This window comes from Vigna unguiculata, chromosome 4 (genome assembly GCF_037176805.1).
Source record: "Vigna unguiculata cultivar grain cowpea cultivar isolate G323 ecotype 2 chromosome 4, ASM3717680v1, whole genome shotgun sequence".
Taxonomy (NCBI): Eukaryota; Viridiplantae; Streptophyta; class Magnoliopsida; order Fabales; family Fabaceae; genus Vigna; species Vigna unguiculata.
The window spans coordinates 41,007,998-41,028,292 of record NC_140795.1 but is presented as its reverse complement, the minus strand read 5'-3'; the positions used below and the strand labels follow the sequence as shown (position 1 = coordinate 41,028,292).

Genomic DNA, 20,295 nt, shown 5'->3' with positions numbered 1-20,295 from the left:
GTATGTCATTTCTATTTTTTTTTTCATTTTAAAACTGTTATAAATATATATCAATTGATTTATGTTATTTTCTGCTATGTAGGAAAATCATGGTACAGTAAATGTTGAACAAAGAAGTCATTGTATACAAAAGGAAATTCTGTACAAAACAAATTTATGAACTTCAATACCAAAGGATACATTCTAGGTATGTCATTTTGTTCTTTTTTTATTCTTATATTAACAAAGTAGTTTATTACTCATATTTTTGTTGTTTGTGGTTGACAATAGTATTGAATGAAATCAAATATTAACTTCACATACCACTTAAATTACATTCTAAATTCATCTATTCTATTCATACACTTCAACATCTTTTTAAAACATTACATTCTCATCATATAAATTATTAAATTTCCAAAACCCCATTGTTATTACCACAATTATTAAATCTAAAAAAAACCCGTGCGTTGCACGGGTAGAAGGACTAGTTTTGAGACATATTCAAACATTTCACATTTTGAAAGTTGTTCCAAAACAATTTTGGTACTGAACCATTGAGCCCATTATCAGAAGTATCAAGAAAAGCTAAGGAGCGTTGAGTCTGGAGCCAACTAGGAAAAGTGGGGCCTAACATGCCAGATCTTAGTTTCAGAACATATAATTGGAAAGGAGGAACCCAATTAGGGTCTATTTTTAGAGATAGAGAGTTATCTGACAAATATAAGTGTCTTGGAAAAATTGGAAAGATGGGATTTAGTGACGTCACCCTCCAAACGATTTCCATCCAAGAACAAGTACTCCAACTCAGATAGCAATCAAATGATTGTAGGTAGCATGCCTGTAATCTGGTTATTAGATAAATCCAAACTCTGAAACACGTGTCTGTTGCACCATGAAGAATTTTGAAATAAGCTTGAAATTTCCCCACTCAACTCGTTATATGAGAGGTCTAATCTCTGCAATGTGCACATGTTCCCAAAGGAAGATGGAATCTCGCCTTGCAGTTTGTTACCATAGAGGTAAAGAACTTCAAGAGAGTTCATTACTTTCCCAAACCCATCTGGAATGGGACCTTCTAACATGTTGTCATGAAGGTCAAGCGTACGAAGATTGGTAGAGGAGTTGAAGAGCCAGTAAAATACTGTCGATGATTTCAACATATTTGAGGATAGATCAAGCGAGGCAAGAGAAGATGAAGAATTCGTAATTGAAATAGCTGAGATGAGAAAGTTATCATCACTTAGACCACAATATGACAAATAAAGGTCAAGGATCACAAGAGAAGGAAAACTTGAGAAGACAGGAGATGAGAAAACAATGTTATTATGAGAAAGATAAAGCTCTTGAAGGTTAAGGCTAAAGTTAGACAACAACTGAAATGATGAGGATGTGAGCATATTATAAGAAAGATCAAGGATGGTAAGAGAATTGGAAAAGTTGGAAAGTGAATAAAATAGAGAATGAATATGGGTATCTGAAAGAGAACAGTCAACTAGTCTCAACTCTCTTAACTTAGTACAATGAAACATTTGAAAGCAGTTAAGGTTATGTAAACCATCGAAGGCAAGATGTGTTAATGAACAGAGATTAGACAACCATTTGGCATCCTTAGGTTTGACATCAAAATCACCAGCAAGTATGAGAGTTTGCAAGTAACGAAAATTCCCAACCTGGAAAGGGAGTGCTCCAGAAAATGAATTACAACTGAGACCAAGGTATCTTAACTGTGAAATATTTGCAAGTTGACTGGGGAGTTTCCCTTCAAGATGATTATAATTGAGATCGAGATACCTTAAATAATTAAGGCTTCCAAGCTGATAAGGCAGTTCCTGGTCGAGATAATTGTAACTGAGATCTAGATACCTTAATTGTGTAAGGCTTCCAAGTTGGATAGGAATGCTGCCACTAAAAAAAGAATTGGAGAGATTGAGATATCTTAAGTTGGTAAGTGAGCCTATGAGTTCTGCGATGTCATTGCCTATAAAAAAATTGTAGCTGAAATCTAAATATTGAATATCTTGCAAGGGAAACAATGAACTGATATTGAGTGCAACTCTCAAATATTGTGTATCAGAACCACGAAGACTAAGGATGGTAACCAGACCCGTTTGATGGTCACATTGAATGTTTTTCCATTCGCAACAATCTCGACCCTTTTCATCATCCCTCCATGTAGACAGCATGCCATTGACATCTACGAGGCCAAGTTTGAAGCTGAGGAGTGCTTGTCTTTCCCTCTCATTGCACTTTATTTCAGAGGTATTGTTGAATCTGAGAGTGCATAAAATTGTTAGTTGTGAAACAAGAGTCATTATATTCGTGGTGGTATGAAACAAGAGTAAATCAGAGATCCTTTGAGCTAATTCTTAGTTGTGAAGTGTGAAAGGCAGAAGCAGGAAGGATTTGTTATATAAGGAGTTTGGGAGAGTAAAGTGGTGGTGGTTGGCATCAATTCCCAGCGTTCACATGCTCGCTGATTCATATTTTCTCATCCCTTCATCGGACATGGTATATTGAACTACCCACTACCAATATAAAAAAGACCATCATGCAGTGTGTGAGGAGTTTAGTGGAGAGCCTCTGAAACACTTTCTCTAAAATGGAGAAAGCGTAGTTGATGACCAATGTGAAAAAGATTTACCACACTATATTATATTATAAATGTCTAAGTGGAATTAAACCTATAATAGTTAGCACACGATATAAGAAATGTTGTAGAACTTACAATACAATATCTTGTGTTACATTGTTTGTTAAGAGATGCGTAACACCCTTAACGACTATAAACACAAGATTGATATCTTTACTTGTAGACTAGAATGTGAAGTCTTTCTACTTTTTTATTTTCAAATTTTACATCATTTTTTAATTTCGTTTTACGTTAGTATAGGTTAATTTTTAATACATATTTTAGAAAAAAAATATATTAATTTATATAGGCTTAAATACCTTTTTGGTCCTCATTTTCGTAGTGTTTGTTGCGGATGGTCCTCATTTTGACAGAATGTTTAAAATGGTCATCATTTTTATCGAATGTTTAAAATGGTCTTCATTTTCGCAATTCGTGTTTTATTTGGTCCTTTTCTGTAACGCCGTTTAAATCATTAATGGAGTATTGTACAGGTGACACGGTTTGTATTAGGGTATGTTACGTGTACTGTACAGGTGTGGTAAGTAGATATTTGGGGATAAATAAGTGAGCTAGGGTTTTGGTAAGGAATGTTTGGGCAGTTGGTGAATTTTGGCAATCTTGTTCCTCCATTCCCAATTGGTGTTGCTGCAATCTTCGTCCTGCAATCTCATTATATAGGTATGTTGGAGGCAACCGTGTTGTATCACTTCTTGCACTGTTGGTGGTTCAACGAGAAATGGATAAGTACACAGTGAATGTGGATGCTCAACATTGCAGCCGTAGGAAATGGCTTCTGACTGCTATCCCTTGCTGCCATGCTATTGTAGTAATGAATTTCATCAATGTCAATGCTGAGGACTTCATACCAATCTGCTTCAGAAGATCCATCCACGAAGAAATATATCAATCCATCATCTTTCCAGTCAATGGTGAAGTCTTATGGGAAAGAACTCCCTACCCTGACGTCCATCCACGACATAAGAGGATCTTACCAGGAAGACCCAAGAAAAAAAAAGGTTGGAAGGGTGGGAGTTGAGAAAGGATAACACACAAATCAGCAAAGAAGGTCATAGAAAAAAATGTAGCATATGCCGTCAGATTGGAAATAACAGGAACAATTGCCCAGATAAGCCTGTGGATGAGCAGACTGCAACACCTTCTTAGACTGCACCAGATGCCTAAACTGCTGAGAATGCACCAACTGCTAAGAATGCACCAACTGCTGAGAATGCACCAACTACTGAAACTCAAACAACTCAATCACCAAGGAATGAAGTGGAGAGTCAAGCAGCACTACTACCAACACCAGAAGAACCATCTCAGCATTTTAGGATGAAATTACAAATTAGAAGGAGACCATGATAGCAGCTACAAACGTTTTAGTTATTTTTTGGAATTTCTGATGTAGAATTCATTATTGATGTACTGCATTTTGACTTTCCTTAAACTTCGTTCAATTTCACTTTTGCCAAACATTGATGTAGTGCATTTTGATGAGAATGAATTAATGTTATGAATTTAACTTCTTCCAGACTTAGATCAATTTAATTTTTCCCAAGCTTATATCAATATCACTTACTTCAATGCTCAGATTAAGATGTCATTTTGAACATGTTGGGACTAATATCAACATAATCAAACTAATTCATTTCTTCATTTAACAATAGTACAAAACAGATTGGACTTTAAAAGATTACACACAATAACAGTACGAATAATACAATAACAACACAAGTGAACCCTATTACTAATTGCAGTCTCTTCTCAGCAACCTTTAATGACTTCTCCAAATCATTAATCTGTCTCAATTGTGTCATGATGATGACATCCTTTTCATCAACACCACCATTTGAAAAAGTTGCAGCCCACATTATTGGAACCACTCTGTAAATCAATAAACCAAAAATTAAAACTAATTTATTATTAACACAAAAATAAAAACAGATTTTACCCAAAATTTTCTACCAATATTCTTTGGAGTTCTTGTAACATCCCTAGGGAATATTACTTAAAAAGAAATATTAAAATAAATAATTGCAATAATTAATTGTCTCAATAAACATCCCAACGCGGGAAAATTCTTTTTCATTAAATTAGCGCGCCAAAAACTCATAATCAATTCATAATTCATTACAAGTTCCCAAAATTTGCATTTAAACATGATTACAATGAATCAAAACCCTAGAGCTAAGCCCATGCTAGCCCTCACTCCGCCATCTGAGTCTCCTCAGCACCACCTGTATCAACATCTGCTCCCGTGTAACGAATTACACGATCATCGCCACACACAAACAGAAAGGGTGAGCTGAGAAAAACAAAATAATAAACAGGTAATATAAAACAGTTCATACACCCATCTTAATCATTATCTATGAATCTTGGCCAAGACCCTAACCCCAAGACTTAACAGTCTTCAATTCATACAATTAGTTAGCCTTGGACTCGGGAATCTGATGCTCACACGAACCTACCCGCTCGTGGTCCTGCTTCTACGAACCTCCCCGCTCGTAGTCCTGCTCTACGGACCTCCCCGCCCGTAGTCCTGCTCTACGGACCTCCCCGCCCGTAGTCCAACACATGTGATCCTCCAGCCCCCGTACCTCCCCGCACGTGGCATCTCTCAACGTGAGCACGGAACATACGAACCTCCCCGCTCGTATCCCCACGTGAGAGTAACTTGATATGAACCTCCCCGCTCATATCATCACATGTCACACCATCCATGAACCTACCCGCTCATGGCACAGCATCTCCCGATCCAAGCAAAGCCTCATTGTCAATTAAAACAACACACACAACTCGTGACCTGGTGCACGGTCGCCTGGCGCACCAGTCAACGCTGCCTGGCGAAACAGGCCCAGACCGCCTGGCGGTACCTGCCCACCGCCAGGCGCCAGCTCTCTTCCAGACCCCACTGTTTTCACGTCACCGCCTGGCGGAGCACCCCGTGCCGCCAGGCGCCTCTCAGTGCAGACCCTCTCATGCTAAGGCTATCGCCTGGCGGCTATCAGTAGCCCGCCAGGCGCCATACCAGAACAACCCCTTTCTGGTTTATCAAGTGTCTATACACTACTCAGACAATCCATCCGTTCAATTCTTCCAAATAATATGAACATTGCCTTAACAGTGACTCTCCATTCATCCCACGAAATTAGTTAGAAATCTAATCCCTTACTTCATACTATCGCTTCTATCATGCTAAACTAACCAATGCATAAGTCCTCTTAGTACATTCTCTACATCCCCACTTATTCTTAACTAGCATACCAACTCGTGAGTCTTATATTCACTACCAAATTATGAGTACCTCTCCCACACTATTTATTTACTTCAAGTCCCCTATCCTCATCAACATTTTCATCTCTTATTTAACATCAACAATTTTGAATCTCACTCCGCCCTTCCATTCGCTATTCACATTCAAGTGTATTCCATCTCCCATCCTTCTCTCGCCTTACTACAGTGCCTACAGCCACCTGGTTTGCCACTCACCATCGCCTGGCGGTCAGCGTAAGGACCGCCAGGCGGCCTATCAGACGCAGCCCCTCCCTTACCCACTCTGCTACATCATCCCCGATCCCAACTCTCTTACCTTCTTTCCAATACTCGTCACCTCGCAATTTTGACATTCTCAATACTCATCCTTGTATCCAATTCACCAAACACCTATCATAACTCAATTCGTTTCTTAATTAACCCTAACAGTCCAAGGTTCACAAATTACCATTGGCTTCAACTCAACCCTCTCATATATATATATAATTCTGGTGCGATTTCCCCCCACCCCTCACCAATCCAAGACCGTAATTCCACCACATAATTACATAAAATTAATCAGAACCCTACGACTCATCACATCCAAACAAAATAGCAGTGAAAACATAAAATCAAACGCAACAGTGTCGCACCGCCTGGCAGAAACTCATCGCCGCCAGGCGGTTCATACCAAAACAAGAACAGCAGAACAAAACTGATGTGTCGCCTGGCGGTAGGGGATGAACCGCCAGGCGGTTTCTGGAAAACTCCAGAAACTCCAATGCAACAGTGCGAAAATCAGTACAGTGATCGAGTTACAACACAAGCACAATGTAATAATCCAATTACAAGCACAAAAGACAGACAAGCAACTCCCCTAACCTGGATTCCTTGCTCCAAACACGAATTATGAGTGTGCTTTGAAGTAAAACCTTCTCCTCTCTTGATTTGTACCCTTTACACCGTTCTTCCTCCCAATTTCTCTTTGTACTGCGTCCAGACCAGATGTTCTCCACCCAACGCCCACGCTCTCGTCTCAATACCACTCCTCTTGCTAATTCTCTTCCTTTCCTTTACTAACTACCTCTCTAATTACCCATTTTTACCACTAAACGAAAATTTAAGTAAAATAAAGCTTAATGATTGATTAAGCCGCTTCTCAAGCTACCCTCTGAATTGCCCATTCATTGGCTGCTAGGGTTCTCAAACCCCTTCATATTCATATTAATGAAATTTAGCAAAAAGAAAAGTAAGTTAGTTCTCAACAAGGTTTGAACCCACATTCATGTATATACCAAATCAAGGCCAAACCATTCAACCAATCTAGATTTCATGCTAATTCCTACAATTTTAAGAGTTTATTATGATCCATACGAGTTTAATATATAATCACACAAAAACACATAATTTAAATAACATCCAAGTGGCACACATAGGACTCGAACCCAAGTCCTTACACACAATAAAGTACTCTCAACCACTTGAGCTAGTACTTTTCCACGTCATAGCTCCTCGCATTTATTGCTTTAAATATTCTCATTATCCGTCCTAATTAAATAATTAATTAAATAACTATTTAATTTTCCCGGATCTTACATTACACCCCCCTTTTTAAGATTTTCGTCCTCGAAAATAAAACTTACCAGAGAATAAGTACGGATAGGATTGCTTCATGCGATCCTCCATCTCCCAGGTCATCTCCTGGGTAGTCTCATCCCACAACACCTTTACAGTCTTAATTTCCTTCCCCCTCAGCTGCTTCACCTGTGAGTCCAGAATTCGCACTGGCCCAGTGCTCACCGTCAAATCCTCCCGAATCTGAATATCGTCCGACTCTAGTATGTGTGACGGATCTGCAACATATTTCCTCAACTGGGAAACGTGGAACACATTATGCAGATTCGTCAGATGTGGTGGTAGGGCTATCTCATAAGCTGCAACCCCAATTCTCCTCAGAATCTGATAAGGCCCAACAAACCTCGGGGTTAACTTCCTCGATTTGATGGCCCTCCCAATACCAGCCATTGGTGTCACCCTAAATAACACATGATCTCCAGCCTAAAACTCTAGAGGTCGTCTCCTCTTGTCTGCATAGGACTTTTGTCCGCTCTGTGTAGCCCTCATTCTCTCCGGGATTGCCCTAACCTTCTTAGAGGTTTGCTGTAAAAACTCAGGACCCAACACCCATGATTCTCCATCCTGGTTCCAACACAGTGGCGTCCTACACTGCCGCCCATACAACGCCTCATATGGAGCCATACCGATGCTGGTGTGGTAACTGTTGTTGTATGTGAACTCCACTAAGGGAAGCATCTCACTCCAACTACCCATATGATCTAATACACAAGCCCTCAACAGATCCTCCAAGGACTGAATGGTACGCTCCGACTGCCCATCAGTCTGAGGGTGGTATGCAGAACTCGTCCTCAACTGAGTCCCCAACGCTGCCTGCAATGACTGCCAGAAAACGAGATGTGAATCTCGGGTCTCTATCTGACACTATACTGGCCAGCGCACCGTGCAACCTGACCACTTCCCTCACATACAACTCAGCCAATCTATCCATCGACCACTTCTGATTAATAGCAAGGAAATGAGCACACTTTGTCAACCTGTCCACTATTTCCCAGATTGAGTCGTGCCCCTTTACAGACTTCGGCAAGTGTGTGATGAAATCCATAGCTACACTATCCTATTTCCATTGAGGAATATCCAATGACTCCAGTGTACCCCCTGGTCGCTGATGTTCAATCTTGGCCTTCTGACATACCAAGCACGATGCCACAAAGTCTGCAATGTCAGTCTTCATCCCATTCCACCAGAAAGACTGTTTTAAGTCGTGATACATCTTAGTCATACCTGGATGCATGCTAAGACAGCTTTTATGGCCTTCCTCTAGAATTTGTTTCCTCAGTCTCAAATCTCCAGGCACACAAACTCGGTCTCTAAACCTTAAGATACCATCCGTTCCAAGCCTGTAGTCTTTCCCCTTCTCAGTCCCTATCCAACTCACAATATTAGATCCTCACGTACCTGAACGTCTTCCTCCTCTTACACAAGTGTAAAACTTGCAATCATTATAGTGTTTATACTAAGTCCTTGTCATCAATTCTTCAGTATCTATTCCTCTGCTTCTCTTTCTTCCCATTCCCCGCGACACCATCCAATTAGAAATTATTAGCACCAGCTCTTGCTCAGGTACTAATGCGATAAGGAACTTCACCACTCCCAAGTGAAATTCTAGCATATACTTGAAAACGAGTCTAGGACTCTTCCATCATCGAGATGCTCTACATCTATTCTTCTCTGGTCTTTGCTAAGTAACTCTAGTTCACATGACATTTTGTCCTCACCCTTCTGATCTATCTACAATTGATACCTCGTCGTCGATTTGTCTCTTTGGATCATCGAACACTACCTTGTTGAGTATCACACTGTTCCAGCATGAGATTGGAAAATAACCTATCCATTCTTGTGTTGATGTCCCATTCACACAAAAGAGTCAATTCCAATTAACCTTGAGTATGAATTCTTCGATCATCTCGAGACACCACCAATCCCAAGTATTCCACACTTAACCGCAACTGTAGAGTACACCAACATCTCACTACCAATTCCCTCTTACCGACAACCAGAACCTAATTCTCATAATGGCGATACTAAGGAGTATCTGATCTCGATTAAAACCAAAATGCATACCCCAAACACCACTTTTATACCTTGTATCCTTTTAATTATTTACTTTAACCGATCCAACGCCAATTAGTAGAGACACTCATTCAGCTGCACAAGACTTCTCTCTTTTCCTTTCATCCTCCCTTGTGCCATGACCTTACCAACTGCCTCATTCCCATAAGAACAACTTAATGAAGTACTGCTTCTTTCGATACTTGAGACTGTTCATCTCATGCCCCAAGTCAGACCTTTCTCTCTCGTGAGCCACCTTACTTAGGACATCTATTCTACTCCTGACTTAAATTGTGGTTATTGCCAAGAAGATTTGACTGCCTCTCATGGAGGTTGACCGGCATAAAACCTTGAACATATGGTATTCTTACCACGTGATTGGTTTTCCCCCTTTCTCAGAACATTTCCTGGTCGACCTAATCTTTCGAGCTCTACCTCAACTTTACATTCCGCTGGACTTCCTTGTCTCGACCCTTTTGGTTTAGCCTTAGCCTCATACGTTTCATTACTTTCCACTCCTACCATTGACCCATGTTAGGATGTAGTACCGATTTGACTTCTCAACTTTGCTGCATAAGCATGCACTGAACACCTCTCCTTATTCTACCTTTGAATTTGATTCCTCTCCCAAAACTTTTGGTATTCGTCCCAAGAACCTATTCTTGCCCTCAGTTTAACGCGATGTTTCTAAACTCCTTTAGTGTTTTTCGCCTACAAATTCACAACTTAACTTCACTCGTACACTGATACACAACCTTCTGCATATTCGTATCTTCGGTCAAGAGGCTACCTTAAAAGCCCTACACTAACCCTTGCAAGGCAAGCAGGTCAAGTTTGACCTTGAATCTGCATTCCTTTGCCACCATAAATAACAAACACATACCACATGAGTGCAAACATAAAAAGGAAAAGGCATAGGAGAGAAACTCAACCTATAACTTCCCTCTCTTTTACCAAAACTTTTAGAATTAAGAAAGGAAACTATCTCTGATATAGTCATGAGTGTGCACCCTCATCACTTTACCAAGAAATTTTCTGTTCTTAATGCTTCCAGTTTCACAACTTTACGTAGTCCGCAATCAATAGTATGATCGACAGACTACAAATTCATTCCTACACGGTTTCGCAACCGAAACACGACAAGCTCACTCCCCAATTTGCCCCAAAAGCATCAAAACGTTTGCTCTGATACCAAATGTAACATCCCTAGGGAATATTACTTAAAAAGAAATATTAAAATAAATAATTGCAATAATTAATTGTCTCAATAAACATCCCAACGCGGGAAAATTCTTTTTCATTAAATTAGCGCGCCAAAAACTCATAATCAATTCATAATTCATTACAAGTTCCCAAAATTTGCATTTAAACATGATTACAATGAATCAAAACCCTAGAGCTAAGCCCATGCTAGCCCTCACTCCGCCATCTGAGTCTCCTCAGCACCACCTGTATCAACATCTGCTCCCGTGTAACGAATTACACGATCATCGCCACACACAAACAGAAAGGGTGAGCTGAGAAAAACAAAATAATAAACAGGTAATATAAAACAGTTCATACACCCATCTTAATCATTATCTATGAATCTTGGCCAAGACCCTAACCCCAAGACTTAACAGTCTTCAATTCATACAATTAGTTAGCCTTGGACTCGGGAATCTGATGCTCACACGAACCTACCCGCTCGTGGTCCTGCTTCTACGAACCTCCCCGCTCGTAGTCCTGCTCTACGGACCTCCCCGCCCGTAGTCCTGCTCTACGGACCTCCCCGCCCGTAGTCCAACACATGTGATCCTCCAGCCCCCGTACCTCCCCGCACGTGGCATCTCTCAACGTGAGCACGGAACATACGAACCTCCCCGCTCGTATCCCCACGTGAGAGTAACTTGATATGAACCTCCCCGCTCATATCATCACATGTCACACCATCCATGAACCTACCCGCTCATGGCACAGCATCTCCCGATCCAAGCAAAGCCTCATTGTCAATTAAAACAACACACACAACTCGTGACCTGGTGCACGGTCGCCTGGCGCACCAGTCAACGCTGCCTGGCGAAACAGGCCCAGACCGCCTGGCGGTACCTGCCCACCGCCAGGCGCCAGCTCTCTTCCAGACCCCACTGTTTTCACGTCACCGCCTGGCGGAGCACCCCGTGCCGCCAGGCGCCTCTCAGTGCAGACCCTCTCATGCTAAGGCTATCGCCTGGCGGCTATCAGTAGCCCGCCAGGCGCCATACCAGAACAACCCCTTTCTGGTTTATCAAGTGTCTATACACTACTCAGACAATCCATCCGTTCAATTCTTCCAAATAATATGAACATTGCCTTAACAGTGACTCTCCATTCATCCCACGAAATTAGTTAGAAATCTAATCCCTTACTTCATACTATCGCTTCTATCATGCTAAACTAACCAATGCATAAGTCCTCTTAGTACATTCTCTACATCCCCACTTATTCTTAACTAGCATACCAACTCGTGAGTCTTATATTCACTACCAAATTATGAGTACCTCTCCCACACTATTTATTTACTTCAAGTCCCCTATCCTCATCAACATTTTCATCTCTTATTTAACATCAACAATTTTGAATCTCACTCCGCCCTTCCATTCGCTATTCACATTCAAGTGTATTCCATCTCCCATCCTTCTCTCGCCTTACTACAGTGCCTACAGCCACCTGGTTTGCCACTCACCATCGCCTGGCGGTCAGCGTAAGGACCGCCAGGCGGCCTATCAGACGCAGCCCCTCCCTTACCCACTCTGCTACATCATCCCCGATCCCAACTCTCTTACCTTCTTTCCAATACTCGTCACCTCGCAATTTTGACATTCTCAATACTCATCCTTGTATCCAATTCACCAAACACCTATCATAACTCAATTCGTTTCTTAATTAACCCTAACAGTCCAAGGTTCACAAATTACCATTGGCTTCAACTCAACCCTCTCATATATATATATAATTCTGGTGCGATTTCCCCCCACCCCTCACCAATCCAAGACCGTAATTCCACCACATAATTACATAAAATTAATCAGAACCCTACGACTCATCACATCCAAACAAAATAGCAGTGAAAACATAAAATCAAACGCAACAGTGTCGCACCGCCTGGCAGAAACTCATCGCCGCCAGGCGGTTCATACCAAAACAAGAACAGCAGAACAAAACTGATGTGTCGCCTGGCGGTAGGGGATGAACCGCCAGGCGGTTTCTGGAAAACTCCAGAAACTCCAATGCAACAGTGCGAAAATCAGTACAGTGATCGAGTTACAACACAAGCACAATGTAATAATCCAATTACAAGCACAAAAGACAGACAAGCAACTCCCCTAACCTGGATTCCTTGCTCCAAACACGAATTATGAGTGTGCTTTGAAGTAAAACCTTCTCCTCTCTTGATTTGTACCCTTTACACCGTTCTTCCTCCCAATTTCTCTCTGTACTGCGTCCAGACCAGATGTTCTCCACCCAACGCCCACGCTCTCGTCTCAATACCACTCCTCTTGCTAATTCTCTTCCTTTCCTTTACTAACTACCTCTCTAATTACCCATTTTTACCACTAAACGAAAATTTAAGTAAAATAAAGCTTAATGATTGATTAAGCCGCTTCTCAAGCTACCCTCTGAATTGCCCATTCATTGGCTGCTAGGGTTCTCAAACCCCTTCATATTCATATTAATGAAATTTAGCAAAAAGAAAAGTAAGTTAGTTCTCAACAAGGTTTGAACCCACATTCATGTATATACCAAATCAAGGCCAAACCATTCAACCAATCTAGATTTCATGCTAATTCCTACAATTTTAAGAGTTTATTATGATCCATACGAGTTTAATATATAATCACACAAAAACACATAATTTAAATAACATCCAAGTGGCACACATAGGACTCGAACCCAAGTCCTTACACACAATAAAGTACTCTCAACCACTTGAGCTAGTACTTTTCCACGTCATAGCTCCTCGCATTTATTGCTTTAAATATTCTCATTATCCGTCCTAATTAAATAATTAATTAAATAACTATTTAATTTTCCCGGATCTTACAGTTCTTGCCATCCTCAAAGCTGCCATCTCTCCGCAACTACAAATCGGGGTTAATCCATTTCTCGTTGAACCATCAACAGTGCACGAAGTGATACAACACAGTTGCCTCCAATGATTACAACCAGAAGTAAAGGAAGAAGATTGGGACCGTAACATACCTATATAATGGGATTGTATGAAGAAGAAGATTGCAGCAACACCAATTGGGAATGGAGGAACAAGATTGCCAAAACTCAATATAAAGTTTTAAGATGAGGCGTACAAGGGCCACAACCCTAAAGGAAGACATATACAAGTGGACTCCAACCCAGATAGTCTATGCAGCGAAATCACTATTTCTTTGTTGACCACGAGGAGTTCTCATATATGCTCACATCAACAAATTGATGATCATCGCAAAAGAGAAAACCACACACATAACAATCAAACAAGCAAAGGGTAAGCTAGAGTAAAACATGACTTACCATACAATTACTTACAATTTCATAATCAAGGTACACGCATCAACCAATCATGTTATGACTTGCAAACAATACACTAAGACTCAAGACACGACTCATCCGGATACATATAATTAGTCGGATTCAGCGGATACTTTCACTTGTGGTGGCCTTTACTGCTCTACCAAGTTACTCTACCGAGCTAATTGTTCTAGTGTTTCAACCCCCACACAAGGTTAGCCCTTAAAGTGTTCCACGCCTCCTGCTACTCTCACCACTTAAGTCAGTACGCTCTATGTAAGACTAACTGACTCTTTAGAGTGTCAGGATGCAATCCTTACCTTGAATCCTTACTAAATTATATAAATGAGGCACCACCATGAACTCTCACTAACAGGGGTCATGGAATTACGCCCTGAACAACTGAGGCACCAGCATGAGATCTCACCTAGAGATTCATGGAATTACGCCCTAACCAATTAGGCACCACCACGAAACTATCGTGGAATTACGTCCTAACCATACCAACAACATGTTCCATTATTCAATATAACATTCATACTCATACCAATTCCATGTCACTTTTATAACCAACCATCCCATACTCATTACATGCCAAGATCATGCCAAACTCATCATCCACAACCCATAAACCATTTTACTCATGCATATTCCCTCATCTTATGCTTTAACAAGATTATTTAATCCAAACATATGGTAAACAACCAAGAACAGAGAAACAAAAAACACCAGAACGCCTCTCGCCCAACTTCTCGCTCAGGCAGGAAGGTCTAGCTCAGGCGAGAGGTTTCCCTCGATCAGACGAGCTCCCTTCGCCTAGGCCAGAGCTCGAAAAAGGAAAAGTGGTGTTGTCGCATTCTCTCACTTAGGTGAGACCTCCTCGCCTGAGCGAGATTACTTCTCGCTCAAGATTGGAGCTAGTATTATATATATATATATATATATATATATATATATATATATATATTTATATATATATATATATATATATATATATATATATATATATATATATATAATATGTCGAAAGTTATATTTTAACATTCGGTACTTTTTAGATGTGTATATTAGTGAGCAGGCCAAAGTTAAAACAAAGTTAAAACGTTATTTTAGGAATTTTAGAAAAATTTGGGAGTTGTTGAAGAAATTATTGGCGGTGCTGATAGAAACGGCTAAAAATAATTAGGCCACAGTGTTTGACAAAAGTCCAATATACTTCTTGAATCTCGGAGAAAGGAGCTATGGCAGTAACTATGAACGAATGAGGCATCTTCTTGCATTCTTCGTTACATTACAAATTTAGTTCAGAGTTCTTACAAATAAGAAGTAACATAAAAACAATGCTGAAGATGAATTATCGGGTGTCACAAATATAAGCAGTAACTGAACATGAAAAAAAACCTGCATTCCCTATAACCATTCAAATATATAATTTATCAGTCTGTTCACAAATCTCATGTAATCCTTTCTCCAAGGATGCCAAAGTAGTATTGGCCCTAATAAGCCCCAAAATCCAGTAAAGAATCCTATTCCCATGCTCATGTATAATGCCTCGTAAAAGACACTGTCTTCATCACCATTGATTGCTTCAACTTCTGGGAACTTTACTGTCCTTTGATCTCCATCTCCAGGACAACTTTTGTTCAGTTGAAAACCACAAAGATCTCTGTTTCCTTCAAAACTATAGCCTTCAAAGGTTTCGAAATGTCTTCCTCGTGGGATTCTTCCTGAAAGAGAGTTGTGTGATAAATCTAACTTGCCTAGATCATCAATTTGAGAAAGAGAAAAAGGAATTCCCCCACTGATACGATTTCTTGATAAGTCAAGGGACTCCAGTGAACTTAAATCTCCCATCTCTGAAGGAATTTCTCCGCTTAGATAATTTCGGGATAAATTTAGAGAAACTAGCCCAGCCAAATATCCAATCTCTTTTGGTATTTCACCTGTTAAATTATTACTTGAAAGATCAATGCTCTTAAGTTGTAACTCTGGATCTGAAAACCACAGTTCCACACCTTTCCACATCCATGTTATGTTAAGTGTATAATTATCAGAACTGGATAAAAAAGCAGCAAAAGGTTCATGGTAAGTAAGATTGGTAGACCAATATATATTATTTAGAGTTGCACCTCTGTCGATGATCTTTTCAGACATTACAGTCAAATTCTTTAAGCATGTTGGAATACCTCTCGATAAGTAATTCCTTGAAAGATCCAATGATTGAATACGCTTCAAATAACACAGATTAACTGGAAGATGTCCACTGAAGTGATTCCCTCGCATGTTCAAGATTATCAATTGCTGCATATTTTCTCCAATCCATGATGGTATTGGACCAGACAACATATTTTTACTCACATCCACCATAATTAAATTGCTGCAGTTCTTCAAAGAGGAAGGTAATTCACCCATTAGGTTATTGTTTCGTAAAACCAAGACTTCCAATTTAACAAGGCTGCCCATGGGCACAGGAATCCTCCCTGACAATTTATTGTTGCTTAAATCAAGAAACAATAACCGATCAACATTTTTCCAACAGTTTGGCAGTTCTCCCTTCATTTGATTGTTTGATAAATCTAAAGAAGCCAAATTTGCAGATATGCTTCGATCACATAAGAATGAAAACAAATTTGAAAATTTATTTTTGGAGAGATTGAGCTTTGAAGCTTGCAGTAAAAAGGGTGGAATTTTGCCTTCAAATTGATTTGAATGCAGAAATATGAACGGTCTATACAGAAGCTTCAATGATATGTTGGGAATTGCACCAATGAGATTATTGTTAGACATATTTAACTTTCCCATATTTTGCAAGTTGTTCCAAAACCAGTCTGGTACGGAATCATTAAGCTTGCTATTAGAAATATCAAGAACCACTAAGGAACTTTGAGTCTGAAGCCAACTTGGAAATGTCGGGCCCAAATTACAAGATCCTAATGCCAAAAATATTAATTGGAAAGGAGGAATCCAAGTGGGACCAATTTTTAGTGACAATGAGTTATGTTGTAACTCCAAGTATAGTAATTTGAAAAAATTAGAAAGATGCGATTCAGTAACATCACCCTCTAAATCATTTGCAGCCAAATCAAGTTCAACCAATTCAGATAACAATCCAATGCTTTTAGGTAATGTTCCTGTAATGTTGTTAAGGCATAAATCCAAAATCTGAAACACGTGCTTGTTGCACCATGATGAATTCTGAAAGAAGCTAGAAATATTTCCACTCAGCTTGTTGTGTGAGAGGTCTAAAATTTTCAATGTGCAGATGTTCCCAAAGAAAGATGAAATCTCGCCTTGGAGTTTGTTACCATAGAGGTCAAGAACTTCAAGAAAGTTCATTACTTTCCCAAATCCATCTGGAATGGGACCTTCCAACATGTTATCATAAAGTTTAAGTGTACGAAGATTGGTAGTGGAGTTGAAGAGCCAGTAAAATATGGATGATGATTTCAACAGATTTGAGGAGAGATCAAGCCAGGCAAGAGAAGATGAAGAATTCGTAATTGTAATAGCTGATATGAGAAAATTTTGATCCCTAATACTACAATTTCGCAAATAAAGATTTAGAAGTTTTGAGCTGAAGTTGAAACTACCTTGAAAGACCAATGATGTCATATTATTATAAGAAAGGTCAAGGATCACAAGAGAAGGAAAGTTTGAGTAGACAGGAGATGATAAAACAATGTTATTATTAGAAAGATAAAGCTCTTGAAGATTAAGGCTAAAGTTTGACAGAAGTTGAAATGTTGAGAATGTGAGAATATTAGAAGAAAGATCAAGGATGGTAAGAGAAGTGGAGAAGTTGGGGCGTGAATAAAAGAGATATTGAATTTGGGCATCTGAAAGAGAACAATCAACTAGCCCCAACTCTCTTAAATTTGGAAAAATAATGGTTTGCAACCAGTCAAGATTATGTAAAGAATACAAGGCAAGATTTGTTAAGGAATGGAGATTAGAGAGCCATTGTGAATCCTTAGGTTTGACTTCAAAATGACCAGGAAGTCTGAGAGTGTGCAAGAAAGGAAGATTCCCAACCCGGAAAGGGAGTGCTCCAGATAATGAATTATGACTAAGATCAAGATGCCTCAACTGTGACAGATTGGCAAGTTGATAAGGGAGTTCCCCGTCCAGAAAATTGTGACTGAGATCGAGATACCTTAAGCGTGTAAGGTTTCCAAGTTGATAAGGGATTTTCCCACAGAGAAAAGCGTTATTACCAAGATCCAGAGTCCGTAAATGTGTAAGGCTTCCAATTCCGATAGGAATGCTGCCACTAAAAAAAGAGTTGTTGAGATTGAGATATCTTAAGTTGGTTAGTGAGCCCATGAGTTGTGGGATGTGACTCCCTATGAAAAGATTGTAGCTGAGATCCAAATGTTGAATATTTTGCAAGGCAAACAATGAAGTGACATTCAGTGCACCTCTCAAAAATTGTGATTGTGTATTCGAACCAGGGAGACGAAGGATGGTTACATGAGCTGTTATACGGTCACAACGAATACCTTTCCATTTGCAACAATCTGTACTGTTTTCATCATCCCTCCATGTAGACAGCATGCCATAGGCATCTATGAGGCCATGTTTGAAGTTAAGAAGTGCCTGTCTCTCTCTCTCTATGCACTTTATTTCTGCGCTATTGTTGAACCCGATAATGGATCCTGCAGCATGCAACAACAGCAGAAGAAGTGCATAAAACAGTTTCAGATAGTAACTACACATTATGTAGTAACTGATATCAAACAAGTAACACTAAAACAGAGGTTTTTAACTATTCATGGCAAAACCAACCAATAGGATTTATATATATGGCTGATAGACTGGCTAACGGATTAACGTGTATATACTTTATTTCCTTAACTACCCTTTGGTGGTTTTCAATTTCAATTCGTTTCTTTTCTCTCTTGTTTATGCTAATACTTATTTATACTTTTTATTATCTGAGATCATTTCTAACTTTCTTATAAAGTATACATCCAATCAACTGCTTTCTTTTTTATATTATCAAGAGCATTTTTGAAAAAAAAAAAAAATAGCAACCTAGTCTTTTTAATTACATTATCAAAAAAGGTCACTAGTTGACATGTGTGGTTCACCTTAGAGTACGTTTTGAAAATGTCCCTTTCTAAGAAATGCTTGATTACAAAAAACTTTTAAATTTGATGTGATTGCATTGCTTGCACGCAAATGATAATTAGGTGATTATTATTTCTTTTATAAAATTTCATTTTTTGTGTTTGTCATTTCAATTCATACTCTTATCTTGGTATAATTTCTTATATTCTTTAGACTTAAATATACATTTGGTCCCTATTTTTGTTGATTTTATTCAATTTGGTCCCTATTTTCGTTTTATGTTCAATTAGATCCTTATTTTCGTCAAATTATGGTCAATTTGGTCCTTTTCACTAACGGTGTTTAAATATTTAACGTTTTTGAATAGTGCATGCCACGTGTCAGCTCCTGGTTTTTTTGATTTTTTTTTTGATTTTTTTTTAATTTTTTTTTTAATTTTTTTTAATTTTTTTTAATTTTTTTTAAATTTTTTTTAAATTTTTTTTTTAATTTTTTTAATTTCAAAAAAATGGTCCACGTGTCAAGTCACAATTGTGCCACGTGTCAATGCTAGTGCCACGTGTCAGTTTGTGGTAGTATTATTTTCTTTGTTCAATTTAGTTCCTATATTCGTTATTTTTGTTCAATTTAGTCCCTATATTCGTTATTTTTGTTCAATTTAGTCTGATACTAAATTTAATATCTTTTATACAAATTATATTAATATCTTTTCTAAAATTGATCTTTAAATTTATTATTTTTTAAATTCAATAATAAATTATTAAATTTAATTATAAATTGAATAAATTCTTATATTTAATTTCTAAATAGAATATAATTATTTAAAATATTATGAAAATATAGTTATTAATTTTTTTTTCTAATATTTATATTCTAAAATATTTTTTAAATTGATATATAAAAATATTTTAAATATTCAAAATATTTTAGAAAAATAAACTAATATTTGTAAAATTAACATTTACATATAAAATATTTTAGATTTTAATATCTAAAATGCAATAAAAATATTAAATATTTTAAATTTAAATGTAAATTTTACAAATGTTAATATATATTTTTAAAATTTTAATAATTATATTGTAATAATATTTAAATAATTATATTTTAATAATATTTAAATAATTATATTTTAATAATATTTA

General features: G+C 38.4%; 1 protein-coding gene and 1 pseudogene across 1 annotated transcript; both read right to left on the bottom strand.

Moving 5' to 3' along the window:
• The window catches only part of LOC146887186 (receptor-like protein EIX2), a 52,394-nt pseudogene extending 44,500 nt beyond the window's left edge, over nucleotides 1–7,894 (bottom strand).
• Nucleotides 7,895–15,490: 7,596 nt separating this feature from the next.
• Nucleotides 15,491–18,805, bottom strand: LOC146887185 (receptor-like protein EIX2). Its single transcript, XM_085672337.1, has one exon. It carries the CDS (start codon nucleotides 18,794–18,796, stop codon nucleotides 15,491–15,493), a length of 3,306 nt encoding a protein of 1,101 aa, XP_085528463.1. The 5' UTR covers nucleotides 18,797–18,805.
• Between the last annotated feature and the right edge of the window lie 1,490 nt (nucleotides 18,806–20,295).